This window comes from Mercurialis annua, linkage group LG2 (genome assembly GCF_937616625.2).
Source record: "Mercurialis annua linkage group LG2, ddMerAnnu1.2, whole genome shotgun sequence".
NCBI lineage: Eukaryota > Viridiplantae > Streptophyta > Magnoliopsida > Malpighiales > Euphorbiaceae > Mercurialis > Mercurialis annua.
In genome coordinates, this window is record NC_065571.1 from 51237600 (window position 1) to 51253359 (window position 15760).

The following is a 15760-nucleotide window of genomic DNA, read 5'->3' on the forward strand; positions in this document are numbered from 1 at the left end:
ACATAAAACTATATATGGTTTGGTTACATAACACGTAAGAATACATCTGTGCATTTATTTCAAATCAAAGTGACCTAAATAGAACTGAAAAAGATTAAGAAATTAAATTTTTCAAACTAAACCAAACTTAATTGGAGAGGGAGTTTATGATTCGGCTTGTAAACTCAACTGATATTTTCTGAATTCAAAACCGAACCAAACTAAAAAAAATGATAATTTTATAATTTGAGAAACAAACCATATCAAATTTTTAAGTTTAGTTCGGTTTGACTTTTGAACACTCCTGTATAAGAAGAAATAAAGAAATGAACAACCAATGGGAGTTGGTCCAAGTGGTAAGCGGCTTGGTATCGCTTAAGCAAGGTCTCGGGTTCGAGTCCTTGTGAATGCAGAAAATTCCCACTGGAAGACTCACCCAACATGCCAGATGCGCGACGCGGGTCGGATCCGGATTAGTCAGGGCAAAGCCTTGAAAACCGGATGGGCTTACCAAAAAAAAAAGAAATAAAGAAATGAACCAAAAAGCAAGAAAAAACTATAGATAGATTTGGAGTCATGCCATCAAGCAATAAGGATTTACCGTACTACCGTTTATTTGCTGGTTGGTCTAGAGACAGGATTTATAGAATAAAATTAACATTGCTTAATTAATTCAAGGTGTATTGAAATCAACTTGCTAATTGTATGAGAAATTCATTAATATGTCACCATCTAAATTGTAAATATTTGTTGGCAACTTTAAGTCAATTCAACACCTCAAATATAATCCAAATGTTTTTCTGTAAGTGTAGAACACAGAATACAATGAGCTGTAGAGGAGCCATTAACAGTGAAAGAAAACAAAAATAGCGTTATTCAATGGTTTTAATCTCCTTACGGTTGGTCTAATTAAATAAAAATAGGTTGTCATTGGGGCCCATTAATATCTTTCACATGCTTAGCATTTTTTGGCAGCCCCTCCTTTGAAATTTGATTCCTAGAATACCTGGTATCCACACTTCTATAACCTATATTTACGTAAATTTATCGAATCCTACATTTTTGCATTGCGCGAACATTTTTGAAACTCTAAAACTCTATATATTCTTATAAAATATCATCACGTTATTCTTTCGTTTAGGCATTTCCTATAGCGTCATTTTTGTTTCCATACAAAATACTAGTTAAATAGCACGGACAATTCGAACAATGTTTTCAGTTTTAAGAACTTGGAGTTTCGTGCACAACCTCAATTTTAACATAAAAAAACTTAAGAAATAATAACATTTTACTTTATCCGTCTCCGAGTGTCTCGTTTCTCCGTATTCGAGTCCAAAGCCAAAAGAAATGCTGAAACTTAAGTCTAATTAACATGTTATTTCATACAAGACTATAGAATTATTGACATGAACTACTCTGTTAAAACTTAAACCTACTCTGTTAGAACTTTAAGTCTATGACATGCATGAGAATTGAGATGATTTCACTATGCTCAAGCCTACAGAATTCACAGAACAGAGTAGATATTTCTTTCAAAAGACAATATTCATCTCTACAGTTGTGATTCTTAACACACACTTGACAGACAATAAGCTGCCAATCAAACAAGCTAGAAAATCTTTCTTATCAAATCACAAGCAATGAGTCATTTGAACATCTAATTAAGTTGTAGAGAGAGCTGCCGAAACATGGGTGGATGCTAATATTCTTGAATCAAGAAATGGCGCATGAACATTAGTACTTCAATAACTATTCTCTTTCACTCGTAGCAACAATAAACGCAAGAATATTTACTTCTATAATCTAAAATCTAATGGTTTCAATTTTCTTGATTTCGTAATATAACTCAAGATTTCATCACAACCCCAACATCTCATCTCAATACTTCAGTTCTATGTAAGCCAAGTGCATAAAAATTCATTTCAAGTTTTAATCCTTAAGCAATTTAATCTTGTGCCAAAGAAAAGAAAAAGATAACCAAGATACCTGTAATTGGTAGGATCTTGAAATTCCAAAGAAATAGTTTTGTTTCTTTCATAATACCCATCAAACATTGATTCAATATTAGCGTACTTAACACCACCAAAATCCGAGATGCTTTCTTGTGAAGAAGTTGGTGATTCTGCTTCCCCTCCCGAAGCAATTCCCAAACCAGTAGTACCAATTTCAGTTTCTTGATCTTGCACCAGTTCTTGATCTTGCACCAGTTCTTGATCGTGCACCAGTTCTTGATCTTGCACCAGTTCTTGATTTTCCAAGCCATACATTTGGTGCCCCCCATACTGCTGAATTGGTAAAGGTTGATGATACATAGGCAATGGAGCAACAAGATTGATAGGATATAGCGAAGAACTGGCCGCAAGTTCTTGATTCCGATAATAAGCAATCTGATTCATAAGAGAATGAAGTTCCATTTCAGATTTCGCAATTTCATTTTTCAGTAGAACAACAATATGTTTGACAACCCCCAACAGGATCTGCGTGTCTAGCATTAGCCTGATAAACCATACTTCTAGCAACCTCATTTCTCTCATCAAGATCATGTATCTTCTTGAGGGTTTGCAATATGTTACTTAGACCAAACAGTTTACGTGCATTCTCAAAATCTTTGGGGGGTCCCTTTGGAGGAAAATATGGTGCAAGAATGCAATCTGGGGGACACTGTTTACGTTGATGTCTGCATGCAGCGCAAGGTGGTTTGAATGGCGATGATGATGATGATGATGGTGCAGTGTTCTTGAAATTACCAGCAGGCGCTGATGGTTGCATTGTAGGGTTTGTTTGAGGATCATAATCAATTGGGTTCGCAAATTTTGTATCTTTCAGTACTGAATAAGAAGTTGGTAACCGCCGACTGTATTGTTTTTATAGCGTGCGAGGGATGGGGCGGTTTGACATTTTAAAACTGTGTCATCTTGTGTTTTTTTTATGAATTGTGAAACTACAAAATTGACAAGTGTCTTTTTCGCCACCAATTATATTTGCGGTTACATATAAAGACCTAATTTCTGTAAATTGGAAAACTGACCTAATTTCTGTAAATTGGAAAACTAAGCTAAATATATCTTGCATAACTCCTCCGACATCTCTATCAGTACTAGAGGAGGAATTGACAGCATAAATAAAAATCTGACAGTCTGCTTCGAATATTAGCTGACTATATATTATGGGCAATACCTCCTCCATTTTAAAATGTATGTTATCTTGTGTTAGTGTCAGTGTAATCCGTTTTAGAAAAAATTAATTTGACTTAAATTTACTTCAAAATGGATGTGAAGTGTAATTAACAAGTTATCAATTCAATTGGTTAATTAAAAATAACCACCTAATCACGATATCAAACATCTGTATCGTTTTAAATTATCAATTCAGTTTTTTTATTTCAAAAAAAAATCAACAGAAATTTCTTTGTCATCGTTTAAAATATCTCATAAACCTGACACTGAATCAGTAAGTTATGTATTTGGCAATTGACGTTTGATCGATTTACGTTTTTTTGACAATTCACGTCATAATCAAGAAGGCGTATCCATCATAATTTTTAAAGAGTATTTGAAGATCCATTTCAGTTTGAACATATAACAATTGTTCTTATTCCTTTCTCTGGTGCTTTTCCGTTGTTGCCGAAAATTATATTTTGCCACTCCGCCATTTGCTGGCCAGGTATATTTCATTGATTATTTTGGTTTGTTATTTTATTTCTTAATAAGTGAAAACATATTGAAAGTCTAGATTTTTCTTGTTCTTCTTTACATTCAATTTTGTAGAAATGCTGAAAATTACTTAATAATCAAAACTATTTTCTCAATATGTCTCTCAATATGAATTTTATGAAATTTTGTGAATTGATGGTATGATTTTTTGTGCTCGAGTTGAGCATTATAATGGACATGCAAGAAGCTTATCTCGTGTTTGAACCCATCTGCAAGAGTTTAAACTCGAGGTTAGGCTGAAAACTCGATGAGTTTCGAAGCTAACCACGAGTTTAAACTTCGCCAGATAGGTTTTGCTCGAGGTGAGCTCAATACTCGCCGAGTATATTGATTAACTCTTGCATTAACTTATTTTTTCACCATAATTGGTAAAGTTGAGTATTTAATTAGGTTTAATTACTTAAAAATTCCATACCTTGTAATTTTTTTACGTTTATATCCTGATTCAGGAAAAAGTTCAACTGTATCCTATTTCGGGTTTTTATGTTTCACCTCTACCACAAAATAGGATACAATTGATGATTTAAATAGTTTAAGGATAAAAACATTAATAACAACTAAATAGAAGGGTTACATCATATTTTTTTTATTTGAAAAATACAAATAAGTACTTCAACTTTAAAAATGTTCAAATAAATCCTAATAATTTATTATTTTTAGATATTTTATTAAATTATTTAAAGAAATATTTCCGACTTAAAACCGTACTCCTCCGATTTTTCAAACCCACAACTAAATTTTAAAAAAAAATATTTTTTTGTTTTCAGGAAGGAGCTCGAGCAGCTCCTCCTTTCTATGGAAGGAAGGAGCACAAAGGAGCACAAGCTGCTCCTTCCTTCCATGGAAGCGAGGAGCATAGATCTGTTCCTTCCTTCCATAGAAGGAGGAGGAGCTCGTGCTCCTCCCTCGAAAAGGGATCCAGAATTTTTTTAAAAGAAGTTGTAGATAAATACTATTTTATGTAAATTTTAATTTTTTACGGTTTTTGATTTAAAAACATTATTGATAATAATATCAATTAAATTATTATTATTAGTAATATGATGTTTTTGTACAGCTAATAATATTAATGTCTAGTTAGAATATAAGTTAAATATTAAGGATTATTCTAGACTTTTTTCACATAAAAAGAGATTAATTTAGTACTTCGAGTAGAGGTGAAACATGAAAACCCAAAATAGGGTACAATTGAATTTTTTCTTCAATCAGGGTATAAACGTAAAAAAATTACAAGGTGGTTTTTTTAAAAATAATTAGGCGTTTAAAATAAAAAAAAAAACTGTGTTGATTTTTTGTAATTTCTTTTCATACCTCCTTCTTGTCGCTTTCATGAATTATTGTTGGATTTAGATTTTAATGATCAGTACGAACATTTGGAAATAGGCCTAATCACTCAAAACCCTCCCCCCTTAAGCCCCTTTAGCAATTACATTAAAACTTCAATTTTATTCTAATTTGTCCTTTTATGTTTCAATTGTACCTCAAATTGAATTTTTTTTTGACGGGTTGTGCATGGGAAAGTTATGACTAATGTTGAAAGGGTTCGGCATGGTTTTGATCAGAATGCTGTTTGCCAGTTATGTAAATCCAAAGATGAGACTCTTCTTCATTTATTGCGTGAATGTTGTTTAAGTACGCAAATCTGGAAAGGATGGATCAAAAATAATTTGCAAGGGGAAGTTAATAATGGTAGTAAATCTACTTGGCCGGCTTATTTTTCTACGACTGTTTGGTGGCTTTGGAAATGGCGGAATAACTATGTTTTTTCTCAAATTCAAGCAAACCTTGTCTTTCCTTCATAATCTTTGGAAGAACATATTGATATGGCGTTCAGCTTATCTCCTGTTAGCAATGGAACTCCTCGTGCAAGAAGGGTGATTTCTGTTAGGTGGAGTGCTCCTCCTAATGGCTGGTGGAAATTGAATACTGATGGGGCCTGTAGAGGTAATCCCGGTCCGGCTGCGGTGGTATCCTTAGGGATCATAATGGAACTTGGGTCAAGGGCTTTACTTGTAATGTTGGGTCTTGTACTGCTTTCATTGCAGAATTATGGGCTGTTTTTTCGAGGTCTAGAGATAGCTTGAGCAACAGGTTGTACTCGTCTGGTGGTTGAGATCGATTCCAAGGCGATTTGTCAGGTGTTTCTAGGTGGCAATCTTCAAGTGTTATCTGCTGTAAATTTGCTGGTTAGATGCAAAGAGCTGTTATCAAGAAGTTGGGAGGTGTTGGTTACCCCGGTTTACCGAGAGGCTAATAGCAAATAGTCTAACTATTAAATGCAGTTTACTATTCACAAAACCTCACTATTCAATATCATTTTCTAATGCTAAAAAATGGAAATACAAAAAGAATATAGCAAAATGAAATGCAAAGCAGACTGAAAAATCAGAGATGTAAACAAATAACAAAGAAATAGCCAAATGGAAACAACAAAAAGTATGAATTAAGGCTCAAGTATATAGTATGAGTTTGATTCATTTCAGAACCCAATCAAAGAAATGTATTTACACAGCATTATTGTTTGAAAGCTATATAACCTCAAAGAATGAAACAAGTTTTGTAATATGTATCAGATGATGAATGCACAACTTCTATACAGAACTAGATCATCTAGCTATATGTGAAATCTTAGTGTGTTTTTATAGAAATTTCTGCTGTAGACTAGGATATGGATTCTTTACCATTTTTCTGAGTACATTGTGAAGAAGCATCATCCTTCAGATAGTCATCCTGCTCATCTCCAACTGGTTAGTTTCTGATCTTCTTCATTCACCGGTTTTTTTACTGTTAAAAGAAAGATAACAACTGAATTGAGAAAAATTCAGATTATAATGGTGTTAACGTTTTCGTCGAATCAAATAAGTTTGCTCTGAAATTATACCAAAACCAAAACAAATGCTTAAGCTTAGGTCTAATTAACATGTCATAACTAACATGATAAACTAGTTTAAAGTTTAAACTTAAACCAACTCTGTTATAACTTTATTTTCATGACCTGCATAAGATGATTTCACTATGCTGAAATCTACGAAATTTACAGAACATATGTAATTACTTTTTTCTAATTAAATCACAAGCAATGTATCATTTGAACATCTAATTATGTTGTAGAAAGAGCCAAACACGGCTGGATAGCATATAACTAATATTCTGGAATCAAGAAATGGTACATGAATGAATATTAGTACTTCAATAACTATTCTGTTTAACTCGTAGGAATAATAAATGCAAGAATATTTACTTCGATAATCTGAAATCTAATGGTTTCGATTTTCTTGATTGCGTAATATAACTCAAGATTTCATCACAGCCCCAATATCTCATCTCAATACTTCAATTCTATGTAAGCCAAGCGAATAATTACTCAATTCAAGTTTTAATCTTTAAGCAATTTAATTAATCTTGTGCCAAAGAAAAGAAAAAAGAAACCAAGCTACCTGTAATTTGTAGGATCTTGAAATTCCAAAGAAACAGTTTTGTTTCTTTCATCAGACCCACCAAGGAAATCCGATACGCTTTCTCGTGAAGAAGTCGAAGCAATTCTCAAACCACTAGTAGCAAATAAATGGCTACTAGTTTCCTGATGTTGCGCCAGTTCTTGATTTTCCAAGCCATAATGCGCAATCTGAGTCGTAAGAGATTGAAGTTCCATTTCAGATTTCGTAATTTCATTTTGCAGTTGATCAAGAACACTTCGACAACCCCCAACAGGATATCTGGCTCTAGCATTAGCCTGATAAACCATACTTTTAGCAGCCTCATTTCTCAGATTAAGATCAGGTATCTTCTTGAGGGCTTGCACCATGTTACTTACACCAAACAGTTTATGTGCATTCTCAAAATCTTTGGGTGGTCCATTTCCAGGAAAATGTGGTGCAAGAATGCAATCTGGGGGACATTTTCTACGTTGATGTTTGCATGCAGCGCAACCTGGTGGCGATGATGATGATGGTGCAGTGTTCTTGAGATTACCAGCAGGTGCTGATCTTTGCATTGTAGGGTTTGTTTGAGGATCATAATCAATTGGGTTTGCAAATTTTGTATCTTTCAATACTGAATATGAAGTTTATAACCGTCGTACCGTACTGTTTTACAGCGTCCGAGGGATGGGGCGATTTAGCATTTTAAAACGTGTGTCATCTTGTGTTAGTGCGAGTGTAATCTGTTTTGGAAGAAATTAATTCTGACTTAGTTTACTTCAAAATGGATGTCAATTATAATTAAATTTCCAAAAAAAAAAGGATTGGGATTCCCTCAAGTTCATTTGAACTTGAGGGGGTCATGTTCACGATCTACACCGTTCATTGTAAAATAAACGGTGTAGATCAAAAAGGTACAATTTTGATCAAATTAATCTACACCGTTTATTTTACAATGAACGGTGTAGATTATAAACATGACCCCCTTAAATTCAAATGAACTTGAGGGAATCTCAATCCAAAAAAAAATCGTAAATCTCAGCAATTTTAATTGAATTTAAAACGAAAATGGAATCAAGGTTTGCTTTTATTCCATTTTTGGTAGTTGCTTTTCTTCAAAAATGTTATCCCTCATGTATTTGATTTTTTGGGTTTTCTTTAAAATTTCTTATAAACATAGACCAATTTTTATTTTTTATTTAAATTTATACACGGTGGTGATACGACACTCATTTATTGGTGCAATTTGTTGAGGTGTAAGTCATTTTTAACCAATAAATAAGTGAAGTCAGCACCGTGTATGAATTTGGGAAAAAAATGAAAGTTCATGTATGTTTACGAGAAGTTTGTTAATTGTGTGTATATGGTTTTTTTTTGCTCGAGTTGAGCAATACATTGGATGTGTCAGGATCCTATCTCGTGTCTTAACTCATCTTAAACTCGAGATTAGGTTGACAATTCGACGAATTTCAAAGCTAACCTCAAGTTTAAACTTCGCCACACACGTTTCTGTTCGAGGTAAGCTTAATACTCGTCGAGTATATTGCCTAGCTCGAGCATTAACTTATCTTTCTACCGTAATTAATAAAGTCATGTATTTTAAAATTAAAAAAAAATGTCTGGACTTACATATATACATTATTCACAATGAAGTATGAGTTTGATTCATTTCAGAACCCAATCAAAGAAATGTATTTACACAGCATTACTGTTTGAAAGCTATAGGACCTCAAAGAAGCTACAATATTTTCATCTAACCTCAAAGAATCAAACAAGTCTAATGATATGTATCAGAATGCACAGCTTTTCTACATAACTAAAATCATCTAGCTATAAGTGAAATTTCACTGTGTTTTTATAGAAACTTCTGTTGTAGTCTAGGACATTGATCCTTCACCATTTTTCTGAGTAAATTGTGTAGAAGCATCCTTCAGATAGTGATCCTGCTCATATCTAACTGGTTAATTTCTGATCTTCTTCAATCACCGGTTCTTTTCGTCGAATCAAATTAGTTTGCTCTGAAAATATACCAAAACCAATACAAACGCTGAAACTTAAGTCTAATTAACATGTTATTTCATGCAAGGCCATTACTGATATGACAAACTAGTAACTTTATGACATGCATGAGATGATTTCACTATGTTAAAGTCTACAAAATTCACAGAACAGAGTAATTAATTCTTTAAAAAGAGAATATTCATACTCTCATGAAAACAAATTAATAACAGCTACATAAGGAGTTGTAATTCTGAACACACACTTGACATACAGTAATTTACCAATTAAACAAGCTAGAATTTTGTCCCAAGCAATGTATCATCTAAACATCTAATTCTTAACACACTTGACAGACAGTAATTTCCCATTTAAACAAGCTAGAAAATCTTTCTAATTATATCACAACCAATGTATCATCTAAACATCTAATTAAGTTGTATAGCCAAAAATTGAGAAAGAAGTAAAAGAAGATAACCAAGCTACCTGTAATTTGTAGGATCTTGAAATTCCAAAGAAACAGTTTTGTTTCTTTCATCAGACCCAACAAAAACAGATTCAATACCACCGTACTTAACACCACCAAAATCCGATACGCTTTCTCGTGAAGAAGTTGAATTACGAAAGCCGCCACTTGCACACGATCCTTCTGCTTCATCCTTCAAAGCAATTCCAATTTCTTGATCTCGCGCCAGTTCTTGATTTTGCAAGTCATACATAGGGTAATGCTGAATTGGTAAAGGTTCTTGATGTTCTAAGCCATACATAGAGTACCCCCCATATTGCTGAACTGGCATAGGTTCATACACAGCCGATGTACGAGCAAGATTGTGAGCATAAAACGAAGAACTAGCCGCGAATTCTTGATTCCGATAATACGCAATCTGACTCATAACAGACTGAAGTTCCATTTCAGATTGCCGAATTTGTTCATTCAGTTGAACAAGAATACGTTGACAGCCACCAACAGGGTCTCTGGCTCTAGCATTAGCCTGATAAACCATACTCACAACAGCATCTCTTCTCTGCGTAAAATCGGGTATGTTCTTGAGAGTTTGCACTATGTTACTTACACCAAACAGTTTACGTGCGTTCTCAAAATCTTTATTAGGTGGTGCATTTGCGGGAAAATGTGGTGCAAGAATGCAATCTGGTGGACACTTTCTACGTTGATATTTACATGCAATGCAAGGTGGTGGTGGTGATGATGATGGTGCAGTGTTCTTGAAATTACCAGCAGGCGCTGATCTTTGCATTGCAGGGTTTGTTTGAGGATCATAATCAGTTGGGTTTGAAAATGAAGTTGGTAACCGTCGTACCGTACTGTTTTATAGCGTGCGAGAGATGGGGCGGTTTAGTATTTGAAACGTGTGTCGTATTTGTGTTAGTGCGTGTGTAATCTGTTTTGAAAGAAACTAATTTCACTTAAATTGAATTATTTTGACTATCATGCTTTTTAAGAATAATTAACTTAATGTGGAATTTTTAGCAAAAAAAATGTTGGAATTAATTATATAAATTATAATGTGGAATTTTTTCATTTTTTTTTGTAGTAGTGGAATGGACATATATTCGATAAATATTTATTTTCGTCTTACTAAGCATATACTACCTCCGGTCCATAATATTTATCGCATTCACATAAATTAAAAAATAATAAATGTGTCTTGATTTATATGCTTTTTTACTAAATTGTTCGTATTAATTACAACTTGTTTATGTTTGATTAATCTTTTTATTCTTATTAAGTTATTTATTGTTAGGGACAAATTTGGAAAATAACAATAAACGCTCTCTTGATATTTTAAATATGACAAATATTATGGACCAATTTTTTTTCCAAATGCGACAAATATTATGAAACGGAGGAAGTAACATATAATAATTCACACAGTGTTGGATCCTGATATACAATGATTTATCTATTAAAAACTTAGATAGACTTTAATCCGAACGTTAACTGTTTTTTAAAATAGAAATAATATTTAATTCAGGATTAGGGAAAGGTTTAAGATTGCCAAAAGTTAGAGATGAACTTGAGGTAAGTTTGGGATTGGGCCATTGTTGGCAAATATACGAGAAATAACGATTCCACGTAGCGCTATGTGATACCTACATTAAATTTAGTGTGACACTACATAAAATTATTACTCCTTCCATCTTAAAATAGTAGTCCACTTTCATCTTTTTTTTTGTCTTAAATAGTTATCCATATTCATAATTCACTATTTAAACTGTTGATTTTTTTCATTTATTTTTATTTAAAGGTTATCATTTAATGATATTAGGCTAAAAAAAAAATTAGTAGGCAGCATGGAGATAAGTATGGGTGAAGCCTTATCAGGGATGGTATCAAGTTAGCTATTGAAGAAAGCATAACCCCCTTTGAGTTGATCTCTGACTCTAAGGTTGTAGTAGATCACTTCAAAAACAACAGCTTGATTCTATCCCTCTAGTTTGGAATGTCTGAGAAGGAGGGGATCTGTCCCTCCTGATGTTGATCATCTTGTAATGGCTGATAAGCCCAGCTTGGTTTAATTAAGTTAATCTTTATTTAGAAAAAAATATAAATTAGTCATGATATTTAATAAAAATATAATTAGAATAATGAAGATAAAATTATGAAAAAATAGAACATTAATTGTATTTTTTAAACTATATTTTTTTTATCAAAGGGAGACTTATTTTAGGGTTAGTTATTAGTAGGGGTTAGCGGAAATTAATATATATTTTTTAAAGTTAAATCAGGCAAATTACGGCCTGAGAAAAATCGGGAATTCGAACCCCCGACCTCATGCAGGCCAAGTCCTCATCTACTATTTATTAAACTATATGAAAATAAAAAAATAGACTAATGTTTTAAACCGGAGAAAGTATAATATAACATACTTTGCTATTACAAAATTATAATTCATGCATATTATAATACGAACTAAAGTATGTTTAGGTATTACGTTGGAAAAAAATTGAACACTATCAGTAGTGCTAATATCACCTTTCTCAATAGTACACAATTTTTGTAGATCAATATTTTTTTTCTGCTCGGCTTAATTTTATAATTTGTCTTTAATATTTTGATAATCCAACGAACCCTGTATTTACTATAAACTAATTTTAGTTTTTTTAAAATTACCTTTATTTTTGAAAAAAATTCTAATTTTAATTCGCATCAGAGTTTATTCTAGTTCAAAGGTAGTTCCACCTCTAATTATAGCACGCAGTTTATTACTGGCAAAAATTGACAACAAAGGAAAATCTGTTAGAACAACTTTATGCTAATTATGAGCAACCCATTTTGATTTTACAAACTTTTTTTTTTTTTTTTAGAAAATAAGCTTAAAGACCAAATTGAATTTTATTTTTAACAATGAAACATTTTAACCAGTTAAATTAATAAAAATAACTGACTGAATTAAGAAAAAATAATCGACTTTCTAAAAGTCAGAAGAAATTAGCAACTACTAGCTACAAACCTAACATTAGAGGATTTTTAATAATAATTCCTAAAAATTTAACACAGTCCAACTTTTATTTTTTTAATCAAAGGCTAAAAACACAGTCCAATTTCTTGATATTTCGATTTTTCATCTAGATGTCTAGTCTCTCCAAAACCACCTGGATAATAAATATCAGCAAAAGTGGTCCCAATTTCACTCCATTTATTTGGAAGAAGTTTTTGGCGAAAATAATTGGAAGAAGCCACCAATTCTGGGGGTCCTCTTAAAAACTAGTGTTTCATAATAGTTATCTTATCATATCATCAACAAAAGCAAAAATATCAGCATTTTTGGCAAATAATGCTGGAATATAACACACCAGTACTAAAATTTGAATGCAACAGTTGATTTCGACAAATAATGAAGTAATCGGAAACGGTTTTCGGAATCTGGAAACCAATGTAAAATCCAATTGCATGATAAAGCCGGAAATGAGACATTTAATTAGAAACACATTCTTAACAGCCAGCCCCAATGTTCAAAGACAGGCAATGAACAAAAGGAAAACTAAATGCAACAGAAAGCTTTGTAAAAACAAACTATATTATCAAAAGCAAGAAACAACACTAACTTCACATCCCACTAGTTCCATTGCAGCAGAGTTGAGAACATACGATACGAGAACATCAGACTGCACATAACCGGTATGAATGATCTTTATCCTAATTGAAAAAACTAAATGAAATGAGATACAAGCAATTGAAGCCTCCAAGAAATGACAGATAGTTAATCTTCCACCTAAATCAATGGAATCGAGTTTTAGATACCTAATCAAAATCTTAGACAGCTTCAAACGAGTCCAATCTCATCCATGAGTATTAACAGCTTCCCAAACTAAATTCTTCGGCGCTGAATTAGAAAAATCCCTCGCCTGCAACGCAGCATTCCGGAGAGTCTGGACCGTCATTTCATTAGCCTTCAAAAATGATGCAATATCATAAGGTAGTTTGTGTTTCTTGCAAAGTTCTCGGACAAACGGAGAGACGTTTCTAAGTTGACATCGAGGCAAACGAGGAAACAAATGGTGCTCGATTTGAAACTGTAATCCACCATGAAACCAGTCCATCCACGTTGAGCAACTTATATTAAGAGTCCCTTTTGTTTGATTCTCAAACCAGTCATTCGCACTAGGTGGACCAAGATAAACGCTGGACGAGAAATGATTCAAACAGAACTGAACGTGCTGAATACCGGTCACCGCGAAACTCGCAAGAACAAACATAACTCTCTCACCCCAATTGGGCAAGAAAGAAACAAGATAAGGATACCAAATCCAAAACACAAGCACACCCAAAATCTCCTGACCCCTATGAGCCACTCTTCTCTTAGAAGACAACAGAATTATAGATTGAGCAAACAAATTAAGCCTAGCAAGGCACATCACAGGATAAAATGTCCAATGCTGATAGCTAATCAAGAACCTAGTAAAACTATCAAAATTCATCTTCCTTTCATAAAAATAAGAGGTGATCGAATTGAAAAGTTTCGAAGATACCGCGAAAAACGGCATATGCTGCAGATCTGGATCAAAATCAAGACTATTACAAGCAATGTGGTGAGTATTATGATTCAATTTCCACCACGCAATGCTAATCCCTGCAAGACAATTACCAGATAAAACCTGCACCACACGATTGAACCTAGGACTCGACATAATCTGATAATGACCCGAATCATGACCCATCCACCCGCTCTGAATCCACATAAACCCTAACAACCCACCCGAAAGGAGATGGACCCATTTACTATCACAACATATAACTCCGTAAACACTCATAGCAAGCAGCATTACCATGGAAACAAGAGTAATAAAAACGATATGCCCCTTTTTTTCGAAGAACCCTAATTTTGAAAACTCAGCGACCAATTTCCTGTAATCTTTGGACGTTTCAGAAACGGAATAGTCTTCGAGATAATACCCAGTAAAGAATTTGTTAAGATATTGCCATGCGGAGCCGGGATGGTACGCCACAAAAGCGTCGGTAACATCTTGGCCGGCGAGATGCAGTAACGGCGACTCGCCGCCGGGATGTTCTTTGCTCCAGTCACTGACATTGTAGATCTTGCCTTGTATTGAGATCCAGAGATCTCCCCGTTGCTTGTGCTTTTGAAGCTCTTCTTTTGAAATGTATTTCTTGGTTTCTGCCATTGAAGCAAAAAAAAACAAGGAATTTTAATGGCGGACCGAAGCTTTCTAATTCTCTTCCTTTCTGGTTATTAGAAAGGAAGAGATGAGAAGAGTGAGAGTAAAAGATTGTTTTTTTATAGAATTTCCCAGGAAAAAATAATTCAGCTTTTTATTTTATAATTATTTTATTTTTGGGTATTATACTATTTTTGCTATTGTTTGTCAAATTTTAGTAATTTAAGGTGGAAATAAATAGTATCAGTACATATGTATTTGAATTATAGAAAATAGAAATGTTTATATTTAAAAATAATAATTTATGATAAAAAATATCATTACTAATAATTATAGATATTTTGAATTTATATTTAAAAACAAACAAATATATCTAATTTAGCATAATTTGTTTAATAAGACTCCATATATGAAGGAGACTGAATAACGGCCACAAATTTAAATTGTTTAAAGATATAAAAAGACAATTTATAGTTTTGCCAGGCTGTGGGAATGAGTTTTCAGAACCAAATTGTAGTTTTAATCCTTTGGAAATGTTTCTTTTGCATTTTGTGCAATTATGTCATTATGCATCATCGTTTGGTAATTGTTAAATGTTGTGGGGTTATACGAAATAAAAAAAACAAGATTTTTGTTAGTTTTGTTTAATTATATATTTTTTTAGAGAATTTTTTATTTGATTGTAAAAATAATTTCCTTTCGTCTCAATAAAGTTGTCCACTTTAAGAAATTCTTTTGTCCTAAAATTTTATCCACTTTCAAAAATAAATTAATTTTTATATTCAATTTTTTTATATTATCTTTATTTAAAATTCACTAATAAATAAATTAAAAATAAATTATAAATAAAAAAAGTAAAGTGGACAATTCTATTAAAACAGAGGAAGTAGTAAACAACATTCAAAAGTTAGCTCGACCCTATATGTCTCTCCTAACTCCATCATTGCTAACGAGGATAATAATTAATTGTGGTCAAATTGTTAGTCGCCGTTTTATTTTTGTTCTTCTATA

At 32.9% G+C, this 15760-nt stretch overlaps 3 protein-coding genes across 3 annotated transcripts; all 3 read right to left on the reverse strand.

The window, feature by feature from the left end:
• Positions 1–6129: 6129 nt before the first annotated feature.
• LOC126667349 (LOB domain-containing protein 24-like) lies at positions 6130–7875 on the reverse strand. The gene is made up of 2 exons (XM_050360304.2): positions 7130–7875; positions 6130–6476 (listed from the first exon to the last, which is right to left on the reverse strand). The coding sequence occupies exons 1-2, from the start codon at positions 7684–7686 to the stop codon at positions 6458–6460; spliced, it is 576 nt and encodes a 191-aa protein (XP_050216261.1). The 5' UTR covers positions 7687–7875; the 3' UTR covers positions 6130–6457.
• An 841-nt stretch (positions 7876–8716) lies between these two features.
• LOC126667348 (protein LATERAL ORGAN BOUNDARIES-like) lies at positions 8717–10497 on the reverse strand. The gene is made up of 2 exons (XM_050360303.2): positions 9596–10497; positions 8717–9129 (listed from the first exon to the last, which is right to left on the reverse strand). Exons 1-2 carry the CDS (start codon positions 10363–10365, stop codon positions 9120–9122), a joined length of 780 nt encoding a protein of 259 aa, XP_050216260.1. The 5' UTR covers positions 10366–10497; the 3' UTR covers positions 8717–9119.
• Positions 10498–13026: 2529 nt separating this feature from the next.
• Positions 13027–14882, reverse strand: LOC126669414 (acyl-lipid (9-3)-desaturase-like). Its single transcript, XM_050362875.2, has one exon. The coding sequence runs from the start codon at positions 14753–14755 to the stop codon at positions 13412–13414; it is 1344 nt and encodes a 447-aa protein (XP_050218832.1). The 5' UTR covers positions 14756–14882; the 3' UTR covers positions 13027–13411.
• Positions 14883–15760: the final 878 nt, after the last annotated feature.

Bases quoted from the DNA above. Each gene is read 5' to 3' on its own strand.
- LOC126667348 (XM_050360303.2), bottom strand. From the start codon at position 10,365: ATGCAAAGATCAGCGCCTGCTGGTAATTTCAAGAACACTGCACCATCA.
- LOC126667349 (XM_050360304.2), bottom strand. From the start codon at position 7,686: ATGCAAAGATCAGCACCTGCTGGTAATCTCAAGAACACTGCACCATCA.
- LOC126669414 (XM_050362875.2), bottom strand. From the start codon at position 14,755: ATGGCAGAAACCAAGAAATACATTTCAAAAGAAGAGCTTCAAAAGCAC.